This window comes from Cnephaeus nilssonii, assembly GCF_951640355.1.
Source record: "Cnephaeus nilssonii genome assembly, chromosome: 2".
Classification (NCBI taxonomy): domain Eukaryota; kingdom Metazoa; phylum Chordata; class Mammalia; order Chiroptera; family Vespertilionidae; genus Cnephaeus; species Cnephaeus nilssonii.
Window position 1 is genome coordinate 78,134,971 of NC_137073.1, and position 15,497 is coordinate 78,150,467.

Genomic DNA, 15,497 nt, shown 5'->3' on the forward strand with positions numbered 1-15,497 from the left:
TAGTTCATTCGTAAGGAAAAAAATAAACCTATATTTACTTTTTTTAAAATTCAGAACGGTAAATCTGAAACAAAACTAGATATATTATGTAATCACTGAATAGAGTAAGTGTCAAATTACATAAGACAAGCCTGAGCTATCATTTAATGTTTTAATTTGAATTAAAAGGCTCAACTCAATTACATAACAATAACTCACCACACTCAGGAATTTCTTTTCAGTTTCATCTTTTTGCAATTTTGTCCTTTCTTTTTCAACTATGCCTTTGGCTTCACCTTTTTCTACCATTTGCCTCTGTCCAGCCTTTTTGATGTTTGGTCTAGGTCTCTGAAGGCGGCCCCTAACTGGTCGAGTAGTATGGATAATACTTTCCTTCATTTCTTGTTGAAAAGTGTTTATATTATTATGAGTCCTAGAAAGAAGGACAAAGAAAAATAGAGGAACTTGACTGTAAAAAGATGAAAACTACTATAAAAATGTAAAATTTGAGTATCATCTAATAAAATTACCCTCTCAATAACAATTTACTTTCTGATTATAAATATACCTTGTTTTATAAAAGGACATATTATTTCAATTATTAAAAGGTAATGAGCCCTAGCCGGTTTGCTTAGTGGTTAGAGCATTGGCCAGCAGACTGAAGGGTCCCAAGTTTGATACCACCCGGTCAAGGGCACATACTAGTACCTCGGTTGAAGGGTCGATGCCCAGCCCCAGGTCTGGTTGCATGTGGGAAGCAACCAATCAATGTGTCTCTTTCTCATCGATATTTCTCTGTCTCTCCCTCTCCCTTTCACTCTGAAAATCAATTAAAAAATATCCTTGGGTGAGGATTTTTAAAAAAAGGTAATGAATTTATATAAGGTACATACAATATTCATATTCATAGAAAGAAAGTACAATCCTGGTTGCCAAGACCTGGAGAAAGGGAGGAAAGGGGAGTTATTGTTTAATGGGTACAGACTTTTAGTTGGGAGTATAAAGTTCTGGAGATGGATGGTGGCAATGGTCGCACAATGTGAATGCACTTAATGCCATTAGACTGTACACTTGGTTAAAAGCTAAGTATTTTGTACTATGTATTTTACCACAATTTTTTAAAATATATATTTTTATTGATTTCAGAGAGGAAGGGAGAGGGAGAGAGAGATAGAAACATCGATGAGAGAGAATCAAGGAATGGCTGCCTCCTACACGCCCCGTACTGGGGATTGAGCCTGCAACCTGGGTATGTGTCCCTGACTGGAATCGAACCCAGACCCTTCAGTCCGTAGGCCAACACTCTATCCACTGAGCCAAACCGGCTAGGGCTTTTACCACAATTTTTTAAAAGACAAATAATAACTTATATACATATATTTCTTAAATGCATTGCTTTGTGTAAGATCTTAAGCAGTGAACAGTGAACATAAGCAGACAAGCATAAAAAGGTGTTAAACTCAATCTGATTTTCAATTTTACAGGCAGTCTGCCGTATGAATAAAAATAAACCAAATACAAAATTCTTTGTATTCACTGTTAAAATACATTAATACATCTTAATTTCAAAAAAAGAAATATTTGAAAGAACTCTGTCTTATTTTAGATTTTCAAAGGACTATCACTGTTTACCCCATAGAAACAAGTAATTCCTTTTGCTGGACTTGTGTAGACTGAGAGGCCTCTTCAGATTCACAAAAACTTGAAGGTGAAAGGTTCTTTTCTGTCAGTTCACATGGTAACATCCCAGCCTCCTCCTGCCTATGATCTGATTTGTCTTTTTCTTTTGATGTCATCAGGGAAGATGCATCCTAGAAAGAGATTAAAAATAATTTCATTGAGGGTGGTAAAAGTATAAGGAAATAGGAACTTTCATATACTATTAGAATAATAAATTTGTATAGTCTTTGTAGAGAACAATGAGACAGATCTATTAAAAATTTTATTTTCCAGCTATTCTACTTCTAGAAATGTATCTTATAAAAATATTCAAATAAGTACCAAGAAAATTATATAAAAGGATATTTATTATAGCAATATTGTGTGTCCTGCCGCCAAAAAAAAAAGAGAGAGAGAGAGAGAGAGAGAGAAAAAGGGTATTACACTAAAGAAAATACAAATAAAAAATTGAAAACAACACAAATCTATCACTAGGGGACTGAATAAATAAGTTATAACTTCTTCATAATACAATAGTATAGAGCTATTTAAATGATAAATTTCTAAATACTGCCCTGGCCGATGTGGCTCAGCCAGCTGAGCGTCATCTATGCTCTGAAAGGTCACAGGTTGAATTCCCGGTCAGGGCACATGGCCAGGTTGCAGGCTGAATCCCCAGTCAGGGTATGTGTGTGAGGTAGCCAATCGATACCTCTCGTACATTAATGTTTTTTTCTCTCTCTCTTTCCCTCTCTCCTTTTCTTCTTTCCTCCCTCCGTCCTTCCCTCTCTAAAAATCAATAAAAACATATTTTAAAATTTCTAAATACTGATCCAAAAAGATGTTCACAGCCCTGGCAGGGTGGCTCAGTAGGTTGCAGTGTCATCCTATGCAGCAAAAGGTTACAGGTTCAATTCCCAGTAAGGGTACATATCTAGGTTGCAGATTCAATCCCGTCAGGTGTGTATAGGAGGTAACCAATCTATGTTTCTCTCTCTCTCTCCCCCTCCTCTCTCTAAAACATTAATAAAAACATATCCTCAGGTGAAGATTAAAAAAAAAAATGTTCACAATATTGTGTTAAGTGGAAAAAATCAGAAGGCAAGCTATGATGTCATTTTTGTAAAACAATGAAAATACCCTCACATTTTATTATTTATATAATATGTAACTATATTTTAAAAAGTCTGTGTTGCCCTGACTGATGTCGCTTGTTGGTTGGGCGTCATCCCATGCACCAAGGTGTTGCTGGTTCGATTTCCGGTCAGGGAACATGCCCAGATTGCATGCTAGATCCCCTGGTGGGGGGCATGTCAGAGGCAGCGAATCAATGTTTCTCTCACATCAATGTTTCTTTCTCTCTTTCTCTCCCTCTCCCTTCCTCTCTCTCTAAAACAGGGTGGGGAACGTAAGGCCTGCAAAATCATTTGGTCTGGCCCTGCCAAGACCTGCGTTAACTAAATGTTTGCAGGCTAATTTTTAAGTTGATAATTTTGTATGGCCCGAGAATGTTATAAATATCCAAAACCCCTGGCAGAAAAAAAGGTTCCCAACCTTGCTGTAAAAAAGCAATTTAAAAATCTTAAATAAAAAAAGTGTCGGTGAGTAGATTCAAAATTGCTACATGATTAACTTGGCAAGGACAGATGGAACATTATAGAGGACTTTCACTATTTAGAGTCTATATTTTTTCCAATTTGGAATTTTTATATCAATAAAATAATCAAAAAAAAGTGATTTATCTTTTAGAATATAAGATTAGAAGAATAAAATACAAATGTTCAAGTACAGTAAGAACTAAGCTATTTTAAGATGCAAAATAAGAATTTCAATTCAAAAAAGTACTTTACATATTTAGAATACTCAATTTATGAGTGGTATTTCATTTCAAAGTTTGTTTTTTATATGTTTTTATTAATTTCAGATAGGAAGGGAGAGGGAAAGGGAGAGACAGAAACATCAATAATGCCAGAGAATCATTGATCTGCTGCCTCCTGCACGCCCCCTACTGGGGGATCTAGCCTGCAACCCAGGCATGTGCCCTTGACCTTCAGAATCGAACCCAGGACCCTTCAGTACACAGGCTGACACTCTATCCGTTGAGCCAAACCGGCTAGGCTGGTTTGCTATTGTTGTTTTTTTTTAATATATTATTATTGATTTCAGAGAGGAAGGGAAAGGAAGAGAGATGGAAACATCAATGATGAGAGAGAATCATCGGTTTACTGCCTCCAGCATAACACCTACTGGGGATCGAGTCTGCCACCCCAGCATGTGCCCTCACGGAGAATTGAAACATAACTTTCTGGTTCTTAGGTCAATGCTCAACCACCGAGTAACAATGGCTGGGCTCATATCAAAGTTTTTGATGCTATATCACATAATCTTAATTTATGAACCAAGTAAGTAAAATATCTCCTTTAACTCTTACCAAGCTCTTAACTTTATTTTTAAATCCTCACCCAAGGATATGTATTTTTAATTGATTTTAGAGTGAGAAAGGGAGAGAAAAAAAAAAATCGATGTGAGAAACATTGATTGGATCGAAGCCCCAAACTGGGTATGTGCCCTGACCGGGAATCGAACCCGAGACCTTTCAGTGCACGGGACAATGCTCCAACAAACGGAGTCACACTGGTCAGGGCCAAGCTCTTAACTTTTTATTTCACCTTCACAACAGAGTGAAATAAAAAATTGTCATTCCCATTTTCCCTATGAAGAAACTGGTTCATCATTTGGCTATAATCACACAGCAAAAAAAGGTAGAACTTGAACTACATACAGCCCAGGCTTCTTAAATTCCTTCCATGACATACTTGCCCATCATAGAGATTTGAGATTCTTACACAAACCATGTGGAACAATGAGGCACATTCATTAAGTACAGCTACAACAAAATCACACATGGTAAAAATTATATGAGGAAATGCTTGTGAAATTTCAATTCCAAGTGTTTTACTTTATTAAATAAAACAAAAGAGCCTCCATCTTAAATTCACTCACATATTGAGAAGGGAGAGTGTTCATTTGTTCACCATCCTGTTGTATCATAATAGTCTCTATTTTATCCATTTCCAATTTCTTCCCAGGTACATGTTTTTCTGCTTCCATAGTCTCTCTTTTTAAAGCTGCTCTTGATAAGTTTGGTTTTGGTCTTTTGAATCGACTTCTCATAAAAGGTGCTGGCTTAAATGGCTTCTGTTCTTGAGGAAGAGATTTGCTTTTGGAACAAGGATTATCATGCTTTAGAATGAACTGAAGGGGCAGTGGGAGAGGAATCTTAGGACAACCTTAGAGATTGGCAGTAAATATTTAATTCTGATCCTTAATAGGAAAACAAATTGGACCATTTGGTAGATTCTGAAAAAATGAGTGGTACAACCCAGATAGATATAAGCCTACGAACTATATCATCTTTACACAAAGAAAATATAGGTTTGTCACACCCATATGATTTAAGAGTATATGTTATATACAACTCTATGTTAGTAATTCTCACAATCACTGTCAGAATATCCTCAATCCTCTCTCCCACTCTTCCCCAAACTAGCTTAAACTCGCTAACACTATGTTATAGATTATGTCTTGAAATCTTAACATAATTGCAAATATAACTTTATATGCTTTTTCTTTAACAGCACACAGACCTATAAAATTATACCTTGAATTAATATCTGAAAATTGCTCTGGAACATCTGCAGATGGTGTCCCCTGGTCTTCTGTTTTATCAAGTTCAGAAGTCTTCAAAGAAGTCTTCCAATGACTCAACTGGCTGGACACTTCCTTTTCAGTATTTCCCTTTTCCTCTACAGGTGTATGCACCACAGATAGGACTTCATTGCTAATGTTCTGGAAGAATAGTCACAGTAAATCAGCACATATACAAGATTCCTTGAGCATCTCAAACAAAAATCCTACTATATTCTAAACACTTTTCTTTAAAAATTCAGAAGTTTAGTTTTTTTAATTTTTAAATAAAACAAAATTTACAAATGTTAAAACATAAAATTCCGTTAACTCTTTTTTACATATTGTATATTTATATTTCCAAGCCACAAATGCCATTGCTGTCCGTTCAAAAAAAGTCCTTGAAAATGTTAGAATAGGATGAACTTCAAATAACTGAAAACTTTTAATAAAAATAACTTTTAAAAGTGGAGTAAATGAGGTGGGACAGGAAAAATAGAGAAAAGATGATACATTTATAGTCAAAAGAAATAATTCCAATTTCGTTTATTCCTTTTATCTAAAAGAGTAACTTCAAATTGACATTAAGAATAATACCTTTTCCACAATTAAAAAAATGTTAATTATTCTTTTTTCTTCGAGGTCCCAAAACATAGAATTTAGGACTAAGAAAGACTTTGTGCTTTAGAGATTTTAAACATTGTTGGACTCAGAAATGCAATTATTTTTATAATGTTTCTCTGAAAGAGCATTATAAAAAATGTTTAGGGACGGAAAAGTACATACTTTGATATTTAGTGAAGGCACAGCACTGCAATCAGCACTTCTGCTCTGCATTAAATCTGTCTCAGTTTGTAGTGAAGTCCCAGTCTCCTCTGGTTCGTTTTCCCTTAGAGAAATACCTATTTTTTCCAAACCTGCCACCATTTCTTCTGTAGCACTGATCTCTTCTGATCCAATTTTCCTCAAGGAAATTTTTCTTTCCGTTTCTTTCAAATCTGCCTCTGTTACCTTAAAGACAGCCATCTTTTCCATCAGAGAAATGTCTCTTTTCCCAGTTTCTTTCAAATTAATCTCCCTTTCCCCTATGGCACTGATCCCCACTAGTACCTTTTCTCTTGAGAAAGTTTCTTTTCCAATTTCTTTCAAATCTGCCTCTACTTCTATAACTCTGTCCTCTGGGGCTTTTTCCTGTGTGGATATTTCTCTTCTCCTGGTTTCTTCCAAATCTGTCTCTCTTTCCTCAGTGGCATTAGTCATAGTCACCTCTGGTATCTCTTCCCTTGGAGAAATCTCCCTTCCAGGTTCTTTCATCCCTGCATCCGCTTCCCCTACAGTGTTAACCTCTGGGGCCTTTTCCTGTGAGGATATTTCTCTTTTCTCTGTTTCTTCCAAATCCGTCTCTCTTTCCTCAATGGCACCAGTCACCTCTAGAATCTTCTCCCTTAGAGAAATCTCCATTCCAGTTTCATTCAAATCTGTCCCCACTTCCCCTACAGTGTTGACCTCTGGGGCCTTTTCCTGTGTGGATATTTCTCTTCTCTCAGTTTCTTCTAAATTCGACTCAATTTCCTCAGTGGCATTAGTCATAGTTACCTCTGGTATATCTTCCCTTGGAGAAATCTCCATTCCAGTTTCATTCAAATCTGTCCCCACTTCCCCTACAGTGTAGACCTCTGGGGCCTTTTCCTGTGTGGATATTTCTCTTCTCCTGGTTTCTTCCAAATCCGTCTCTCTTTCCTCAGTGGCATTTGTCATAGTCACCTCTGGTATCTCTTCCCTTGGAGAAATCTCCCTTCCAGGTTCTTTCATCCCTGCCTCCGCTTCCCCTACAGTGTTGACCTCTGGGGCCTTTTCCTGTGATGATATTTCTCCTTTCTCTGTTTCTTCCAAATCCGTCTCTCTTTCCTCAATGGCACCAGTCACCTGTAGAATCTTCTCCCTTGGAGAAATCTCTCTTCCAGTTTCTTTCAAATCTGTCTCCGTTTCCACGGTGAAGTCAATCATTTCTGGTTTCTTCTCCCTGAGAGAGATGTCTCTTCTCCCAGTTTCTTTTAACTTTGACTCAATTTCCTTTGTAGTGCTAGCCTCCACTGGTACCTTCTCCTTTGATGAGGTTTCTAGTCTTGCTGCTGTCTTTTTCCCAGGAACAACAATCTCCTCTGGTACCTCTTCCTTTGAGGAAATGTCTCTTCTTCCAGTTCTTCTTCCTATATTTGGCTTTGGTTTCTGAAATCGATTCTTTAGAACTGGAACCTGTTTGAGTATATTTGCTTCATTATCCTCTTGAATACTATAAAAAGAAAAGATACAATTAAATTTTAAACCAGATTGTCTGTTGAAGAGATGATGGTTGAGAACTCACTACTGAAACACGAGGGACTCTCGAATTAAAAAATAAGAAAATTAAGAAAGCCCAAGGAATCTCTGAGTAAAATTTAAAAATTAAAAGGGAGCCTGGATGGTGTGGCTCAGTGGTTTAGAACTGAAATATGAACCAGAAGGTCATGGTACAATTCCCAGTCAGGGCAAATGCCCAGTTATGGGCCCATTCCCTGGTATAGGGTGTGCAGGAGGCAGCCGAGCAATGATTCTTTCATATCATTAGTGTTTCTATCTCTCTCTCTTCTTCTCTGATATCAATAAAAATCAAATTAAATTAAAAGAGAGCCCTGTCCAGGTAGCTCAGTTGATTAGAGTGTTGTTCCATATGCCAAGGTTGCAGGTTCAATCTCTGGTCAGGGCACATATAAGAATCAACCAATAAATGCATAAATAAGTGGAACAACAAATTGATGTTTCTCTCTTCCCCCCCCCCCTCAAATCAATCAATAAATAAAAATTTATAAAACAAAATTAAGCAGAGAATTTATTAAAAATAATAAAATTAAATTAAAATCAAGAGGAAAATTTCATCTTTTGAAAATATGGTAAAATTTTAAAATAATAAAATATCTATTTCCTAGAGACATATATAAAGAAAAAGTCATCAATAAGGTCAATTAGATTAGCAGCTAATTGGCCCGGAATAGTTTCCTACTAATTGTCATCCACACCATTCTTCACAAACACTGTCGGAGAAAAACTCTCCAGGCTCTACATTGTAGCTAGCCCAATTTGTGTCTGCTATTCCTACATCTCTGCCCCTACTATCATTTACACAGACATATGACTTACCATAGAGTTAAGGGACCCACTTATATGGCCAGACTTGACTGGCATCCCAAACAGCTGGATGGAGGCATGATTTGAAAAAGATACAACCTTATGACTAAGTACTACGTTCACACCTCCTCACTTTTAAAAACAAGTTTAAAATGATATTTCCTGTACAGACATTTCTCTAAGAGAATACAAATTGGGACTTAAAGGAAGAATTAAATGAACAGTATTTGGCAGTTTCCTGAGTGTTACTGGGCATTTCAGGAATGTTAGTCTGAACAAGTGTATACAACAGCTTTATAAAAATGAGTTAAAACTGCCCTAGCTGGTTTGGATCAGTGGATAGAGCATCAGCCCGCCGGCTGAAGGGTCCCAGGTATAATTCCAGTCAGGGGTACATACCTCAGTTACAAGCTCGATCCCTGGCCCTAGTCGGGCCATGCAGGAGGAAACCAATCCATGTGTCTCTCTCACCTCAGTGTTTCTCTCACTCTCTGTCTCTCCCCCACCCTTCCACTCTCTCTAAAAATTCAATGGAAAAATATCCTCGGGTGAGGATTAACAAAAGAAAATTTTTTTTTTTACTTTTTAAATTATTTACAACTATGTTAGTGCTTGCTTGAACTTGTCTATGTCCCAACCTATCTTTCTTTGTTGAAACATGTTTTTCAATGCAATTTTTGATAACACAAGACAGGTTCTCAGTACAAGACTAATTTTCAAATTGTACTTGTTTATGTAACTGAGGTGTTTTTCAACTATCATTAACTTTAGTAATAGATAACATTCAATGTAAAATTAATACAAACTGGTAAAGGATATTTAATTTAGTTAGTTCTTAGTGGGTTTCATTCTACTTTCTGACTTATGATACTTTTCATCTCCATCCAGAAATATTTAGCTTTTAGTCAGGTTTGTGTACTAGCAACCTTGGTTTGGTTATCATGGGAAAAGATAAAATCCTACCTAATAATAGACAAATATGCAAATTGACCGCACCTTCGCTATGCCCAAGCCACGCCCACCAACCAAGCCACGCCCACCAACCAATCAGGATGAGTATGCAAATTACCCCAACAAAGATGGCAGCTAATTTACATATCAAGACAGCGTAGAAAGAAGCCAAGAGATGCTGAAGGGAGGAAAGCTGCGGAGAAGCAAGCAAGCCGGGGGGGAGGGAGTGGGAGAAGGGAGGAGCGGAGGCGGGACTGGGGGAGAAGGAAGGAGAGCAGGCGGGGCCGGGGGAGAAGGGAGGAGGGGAGGCGGGGCCAGGGGAGAAGGAAGGAGAGCGGGGCGGGCTGGCGGAGAAGGCGGGCCAGGGGACAAGGGAGGAGCGGAGGCGGGGCGGGCTGGCGGAGAAGGCGGGCCGGGGGACAAGGGAGGAGCAGAGGCGGGGCGGGGTAGAGTGCAGCAGGAAACCCTATTGCAGGATTTTTCCTGCAACGGGAACGCTAGTCTATATATATAAAAGCCTAAGCAACCGAACAACTGGTCACTATAACATGCACTGACCACCAGGGGGCAGACGCTCAACACAGGAGCTGCCCACTGGTGGTCAGAGCAGTGCACCAGCCGGGCGGCAGCCACTCACTCCCTCAGTAGTCCTACAGGCCCAACCTCCAGAGAACAGTACAGGCACCAACGGACCAGCACTGCCGGCACGATCCCGACAGCACCGCTGGCCTCCTGGAAGTCGGCCTTGGGCACCGTGGCCACTTTTCCTCCCTAAACACTCCACAAGGAAGAAACGATATAAAACGCCAGGTGGCTCCCAACAACAGGCGTGAATGTCAGCGGGATGGATCCGGATCCCAGGCCGGCAAGGGTGTCCCATGGCCCGCTCAGAGGGCTGATCACATCCCAGCCCCCCACCCTACCCCCCTGGAAACTCCACCCATGCACGAATTCATGCACTGGGCCTCTAGTATCATTATAAAGTCACATTTTAAACACTAGCATATTCTTAAATCTTATAAATGCTTTAAGCAAAAGATTTATTAATAATATCATTACTTTAATATCAATTCAGATTTTAAGATACAAATACACAATGTTACGATTATATTCCATGTGCTTAAATAGCCTCTGAGTAATCAAAGGTCTTTGATAAACTTTACTTTTATGGATAAACTATAGGCCCAGGGCACAAAATTCGTGCGTGGGGGGTGTGTGTCCCTCAGCCCAGCCTGTACCCTCTCCAATCTGGGATCCCTCGAGGGATGTCCAACTGCCTGCTGGTAGGATCGGGCCTAAACGGGCAGTCGGACATCCCTCTCACAATCCAGGACTGCTGGCTCCCAACTGCTTGCCTGCCTGCCTTCCTGATTGCCCCTAACCACTTCTGCCTGCAGCCAGATCACCCCCTAACCATTCCCCTGCCAGCCTGATTGATGCCTAACTGCTCCCCTGCCAGCCTGTTTGCCCCTAACTGCCCTTCCCTGCAGGCCTGAGTCCCCCGCATCTGCCCTTCCCTGCAGGCCTAGTTGCCCCCAACTTCCCTCCTCTGCCGGCCTGGTCACCCCTAACTGCCCTCCCCTGCTGGACTGATCGCCCACAACTGCCCTCCCTTGCAGGCCTGGTTCCTCCCAACTGCCCTCCCCTGCTGGCCATCTTGTGGTGGCCATCTTGTGTCCACATGGGGGCAGCATCTTTGACCACATGGGGGTAGCCATCTTGTGTGTTAAGAGTGATGGTCAATTTGCATATCACTCTTTTATTAGATAGGATAGAGGTCTGGTGCACGGGTGGGGGCCGGCTGGTTTGCCCTGAAGGGTGTCCCAGATCAGGGTGGGGGTTCCCTTGGGGCGTGGGTTGTCCTGAGCGAGGGGCCTGTGGTGGTTTGCAGGCTGGCCACACCCCCCGGCGACCCAAGCGGAGGCCCTGGTTCTGGGATTTATCTTCTACAATTGAAACTTTGTAGCCTGGAGTGAAGCCAAGCCTCCTGCCTGCTCCATGGTGGCAGCCATTTCTGTTGGTATTTATTTATCTTCTATAATTGAAACTTTGTAGCCTTAAGTGGAGGCCTGGGCCGGCCAGGGTGTGCGGAAAGCTTGGCTTCCTCCATCGCCGGGGGCAACCCTAGCCTCCTGCTCTCTCTAGCTCTGTGGCTGCCACCATTTCTGTTGGGATTTATCTTCTATAATTGAAACTTTGTAGCCTTGAGTGGAGGCCTTGGCCGGCCAGGGTGTGCAGAAAGCTTGGCTTCCTCCATCGCCGGGGAAACCCAAGCCTCCCTCCTGCTCGCTCAGTGGCCGCAGCCATCTTGGCTGGGGTCAATTTGCATACTCGCTCTTGATTGGTTGGTGGGCGTGGCTTGTGGACGTGGCGAAGTGATGATTAATTTGCATACTACTCTTTTATTAGATAGGATAATCAGTACCACATTACTTGGAGTTCATGAACAACCAATCAACAAATAGTTCTAAGCACCTACTACATGCCAGGAAGGCATGTGCTAGGAACTGGGAATACAATGGTGAATGAGGCAGATCTCCTCCTATAGAGCTCATATCACCTGCATAATTAACTGAAGAGCAGTACCCGAGGTTAGAAATCAGATATGAAATTGTACTGAATTATTCCTCAACTTAAAACATATAATGGATCCACAACTCTCCAAGATCACAGAATTTAAGGAAAAAGGCAAAGAAAAAAGAGGATCATAACTGGAGAAGATAGGAGAAGAATGTGCACACAATTACAAATCTACTCCATGGTCCACGTGTGTTTTTCTAAAATACAGTTTAAGAATCAACAAAGTACTTATAAACATCCATAAGATAATCATGAGTACACAGGATGCCAAATTAGCCTAGAGAAATGTTTTACATATATTTGCTCATTTATATAATCAAGAATTTTTAATGCATTCTTCATCTCAGAGTCTCTTTCTTTATTTTCTCTTTCTCTTACATAGCACCTTGACAGTTCAAAGTGTTTGGGAGGGAGGAGAACTGCCTACTAGATACAAAGAGACATATGGTTTGATAAAACATAGAATCTTAGAATTGTTTTTAAGAATGTTGGAGATTCAAAGACCAGAAAGACCACATGATAAAACAGAAAGGACATTGCCTTGAAAAAAAAAAATAGTTGTTGACATCAGACTGGTTATCCTATATAGTAAAAGCCTAATATGTAAATCGACGAAACAATGGAACGACCAGCAGAATGATGGGTTGCTATGACAAGCACTGACCACCAGGGAGCAGACGCTCAATGCAGGAGCTGCCCCCAGCCCACAGGACCTAGGCCAGCAAAGGCCGGTACCAGCGGGGGCCCTCCCTATCACCCTGCCTGTCATCCCACAGATCAGCCCTGATCGCCAACCAGGCCTAGGGACCCTACCGGTGCACAAATTTCATGCCTCTAGCTAGTTATAAACATATCTACCAGGGTTCTAAAACCCAAAGACCACTAAAAACTTAATTTTCTACCAAGCCAAGATGAACTATTAAATGGAGTTTGGTTTAACCCTGGCAGGTGTGGCTCAGTTGGTTAGAGCATCATCCAGTACAACAAGAGGTTGCAAGTTCGATTCCCAGTCAGGGCACACACCCAGGTTGCGAGTTCAGTCCCCAGTAGGGCCACATATTGGAGGCAACCAATCAATATTTCATTCTCGTATCTGTGGTTCGCTCGCACTCTCTCTCCCTCCCTTTTTCTCTCCCTTCCTCTCTCTCTAAAAATAAGTAAAAGCATGTCCACTATAGAGAGGGTTTTGTTTGTTTTTTAATGAAGTTTGGTTTAAACAGAAAAAAAAGATAAACAAAAAATCCAAACTGTCAGATATCAGATATCTATATCAGAGATATGTACCAAATAATGTCACTGTACAGAATTCTACCCAGAGATTCTGTGGCAGAATAGAAAAATAGTTTGGGGGTGGGGGAAGGCAGTATAGGAAATAAGGAGCAAAAGAATAGAGGAAGAAGTGAAGAATAAAGAAATTTTTCAAATAAAGATCTTTATAATTAGTTCAGGAACCGAGCTTTCACTCTCAGGTTAGGTAGTAAACAGGCTAATACAGCTATAATAAAGTATAAAATAGGCCAGACTTTAAATGGAAAGATTGGAAAAATATTAATAATTGTTGAAACTAGATAGTAAGTACATGGGAGTCCATTAGTCTATGCTCACTACTTTTTGCACATTAAATATTTACAAAAGGAAAAAGAAATTAAAGTATATTAATAATTCCATTAATATGGCTTGGTGCCCTCCAGAGGGGAAATAACAAATATAAAAGAGCTTTGGCTGTGAGAAGTATGGGTTTTTACATATAAGTTTTACATAAAATTTATGTACACCTTAAATAAAGGCAATATGGGTTCAATCTAACCTCAAAAATCAAAAATACTAAAAAAATAAGAAACGTTATCACATTTGGACATAGACATATGATTTAATATGCATGTTAAATGGTAATCCTATCCATGTGAACTCAAGGTCTAATTTATGATGGGTAGCTCTTTTCAAATCACCCAAAACTGACAAATCGACATGAAGGCTATGACATAAATTGCGTTGAAAAATGAAGTTATAGCCCTAGCTGGTTTTGCTCAGTGGAAAGAGCGTCAGCTTGCAGACTGAAGGGTCCCGGGTTCAAGTCTGGTCAAGGGCACATGCCCAGTTTGTGGGCTCGATCCCCATTGGGGGCATGCAGGAGGCAGCCGATCAATGATTCTCTGTCATCACTGATGTTTCTCTCTCTCCCTCCCTCTCCCTCCCTCTCTGAAATCAATAAAAACATATTTTTTTAAAAATAAAGTTATATTTCTAAACTAGAGGCCCAGTGCATGAAATTCGTGCACAGGGGGCGAGGGGGGGGTCCCCTCAGCCGGGCCTGCACCCTCTTGCAATCCTGGTCCCCTCAGTGGATGTCCGACTGCCGGTTTAGTCGGGATCAGGATCGGGCCTAAACCGGCAGTCGGACATCCCTCTCACAATCTGGGACCGCTGGCTCCTAACAACTCACCTGTCTGCTTGCCTGATCACCCCTAACCACTCTGCCTGCCTGCCTGATTGCCCCTAAACAGTCACCTGCCTGCCTGATCGTCCCTAACCACTCTGCATGCCTGATCACCCCTAACCACTCACCTGCCTGCCTGATTGCCCCTAACTACTCGCCTGACTGCTTGATCGCCCCAATCTCTCTGCCTGCCTGCCTGCCTGCCTGATCGCCCCTAACCACCTCTGCCTTGGCCCCCGCCACTGCGGCTTCATCTGGAAGAACGTCCAGAATGACATCCGGAAGGTCATTCAGCTGTCCAGTCTAATTAGGATAGCACACTTTTATTATTATAGATATTATGTAACTTGATATACAAAAAAAATCAAGTCTGATTTGTGTCTTTTTAAAAATTAACAATTTCTAAAACTTTATACAAAATTTTAAAATTATATAATCAATAAGATGATGCTTACCTTGGACATTCATTAAGAGACTTGGGCTCATCTGGTTGCACATTTTGAAAAGAAGTATCTTTTTTTCCAGATTGTGAGGTGATGTCACATGACTGATCTTCTATCTGTTCAGGAGTCTTGATAACGAAGACATTTTTTAAAAACAGTTTTAGTTTTCAAAATGAACCACCATTTATAATGTCCAATTTGAGTACAAAGAAAAAGGTAACATTTCAAAACCATAAAATGATAGTCCAAAGATGTTGGTTTTTTTCTTTAGATATCTTAGGAAATTTCATAAGCCACACCTTTTACCTCATCTCAAAGGCCCCATTTTCCTCCCAATCAGAAAGCAAGTAACTGCTTTAGTCTCATCTGTAAGAATTATACCCTGGGATCTATCTCTCTGCATCTATCTTATTATTATAATCACATTACAGACCTTGGAAATTATGCCAACTGTTACCCTTATCAAAAAGACTAGTTATTATTATGTAAATAATCTAAAATCCATAATCTGTTCTTAGAATTATATTTTAGTAGGAAGATTTTAACATTTTGTTTCTGCCAGCGTTAAAATTCACATATCAAGCTATATTTTCAAA

General features: G+C 40.2%; 1 protein-coding gene across 1 annotated transcript in view; it reads right to left on the reverse strand.

The window, feature by feature from the left end:
* Positions 1-15,497, reverse strand: part of BDP1 (BDP1 general transcription factor IIIB subunit) — a 95,069-nt gene that overhangs the window by 32,201 nt on the left and 47,371 nt on the right. Inside the window, 7 exon segments of the mRNA XM_079788025.1 lie at positions 199-412; positions 1,612-1,790; positions 4,642-4,858; positions 5,300-5,487; positions 6,112-6,336; positions 6,436-7,618; positions 14,914-15,029. Coding sequence (XP_079644151.1) covers positions 199-412; positions 1,612-1,790; positions 4,642-4,858; positions 5,300-5,487; positions 6,112-6,336; positions 6,436-7,618; positions 14,914-15,029 — 2,322 coding nt within the window.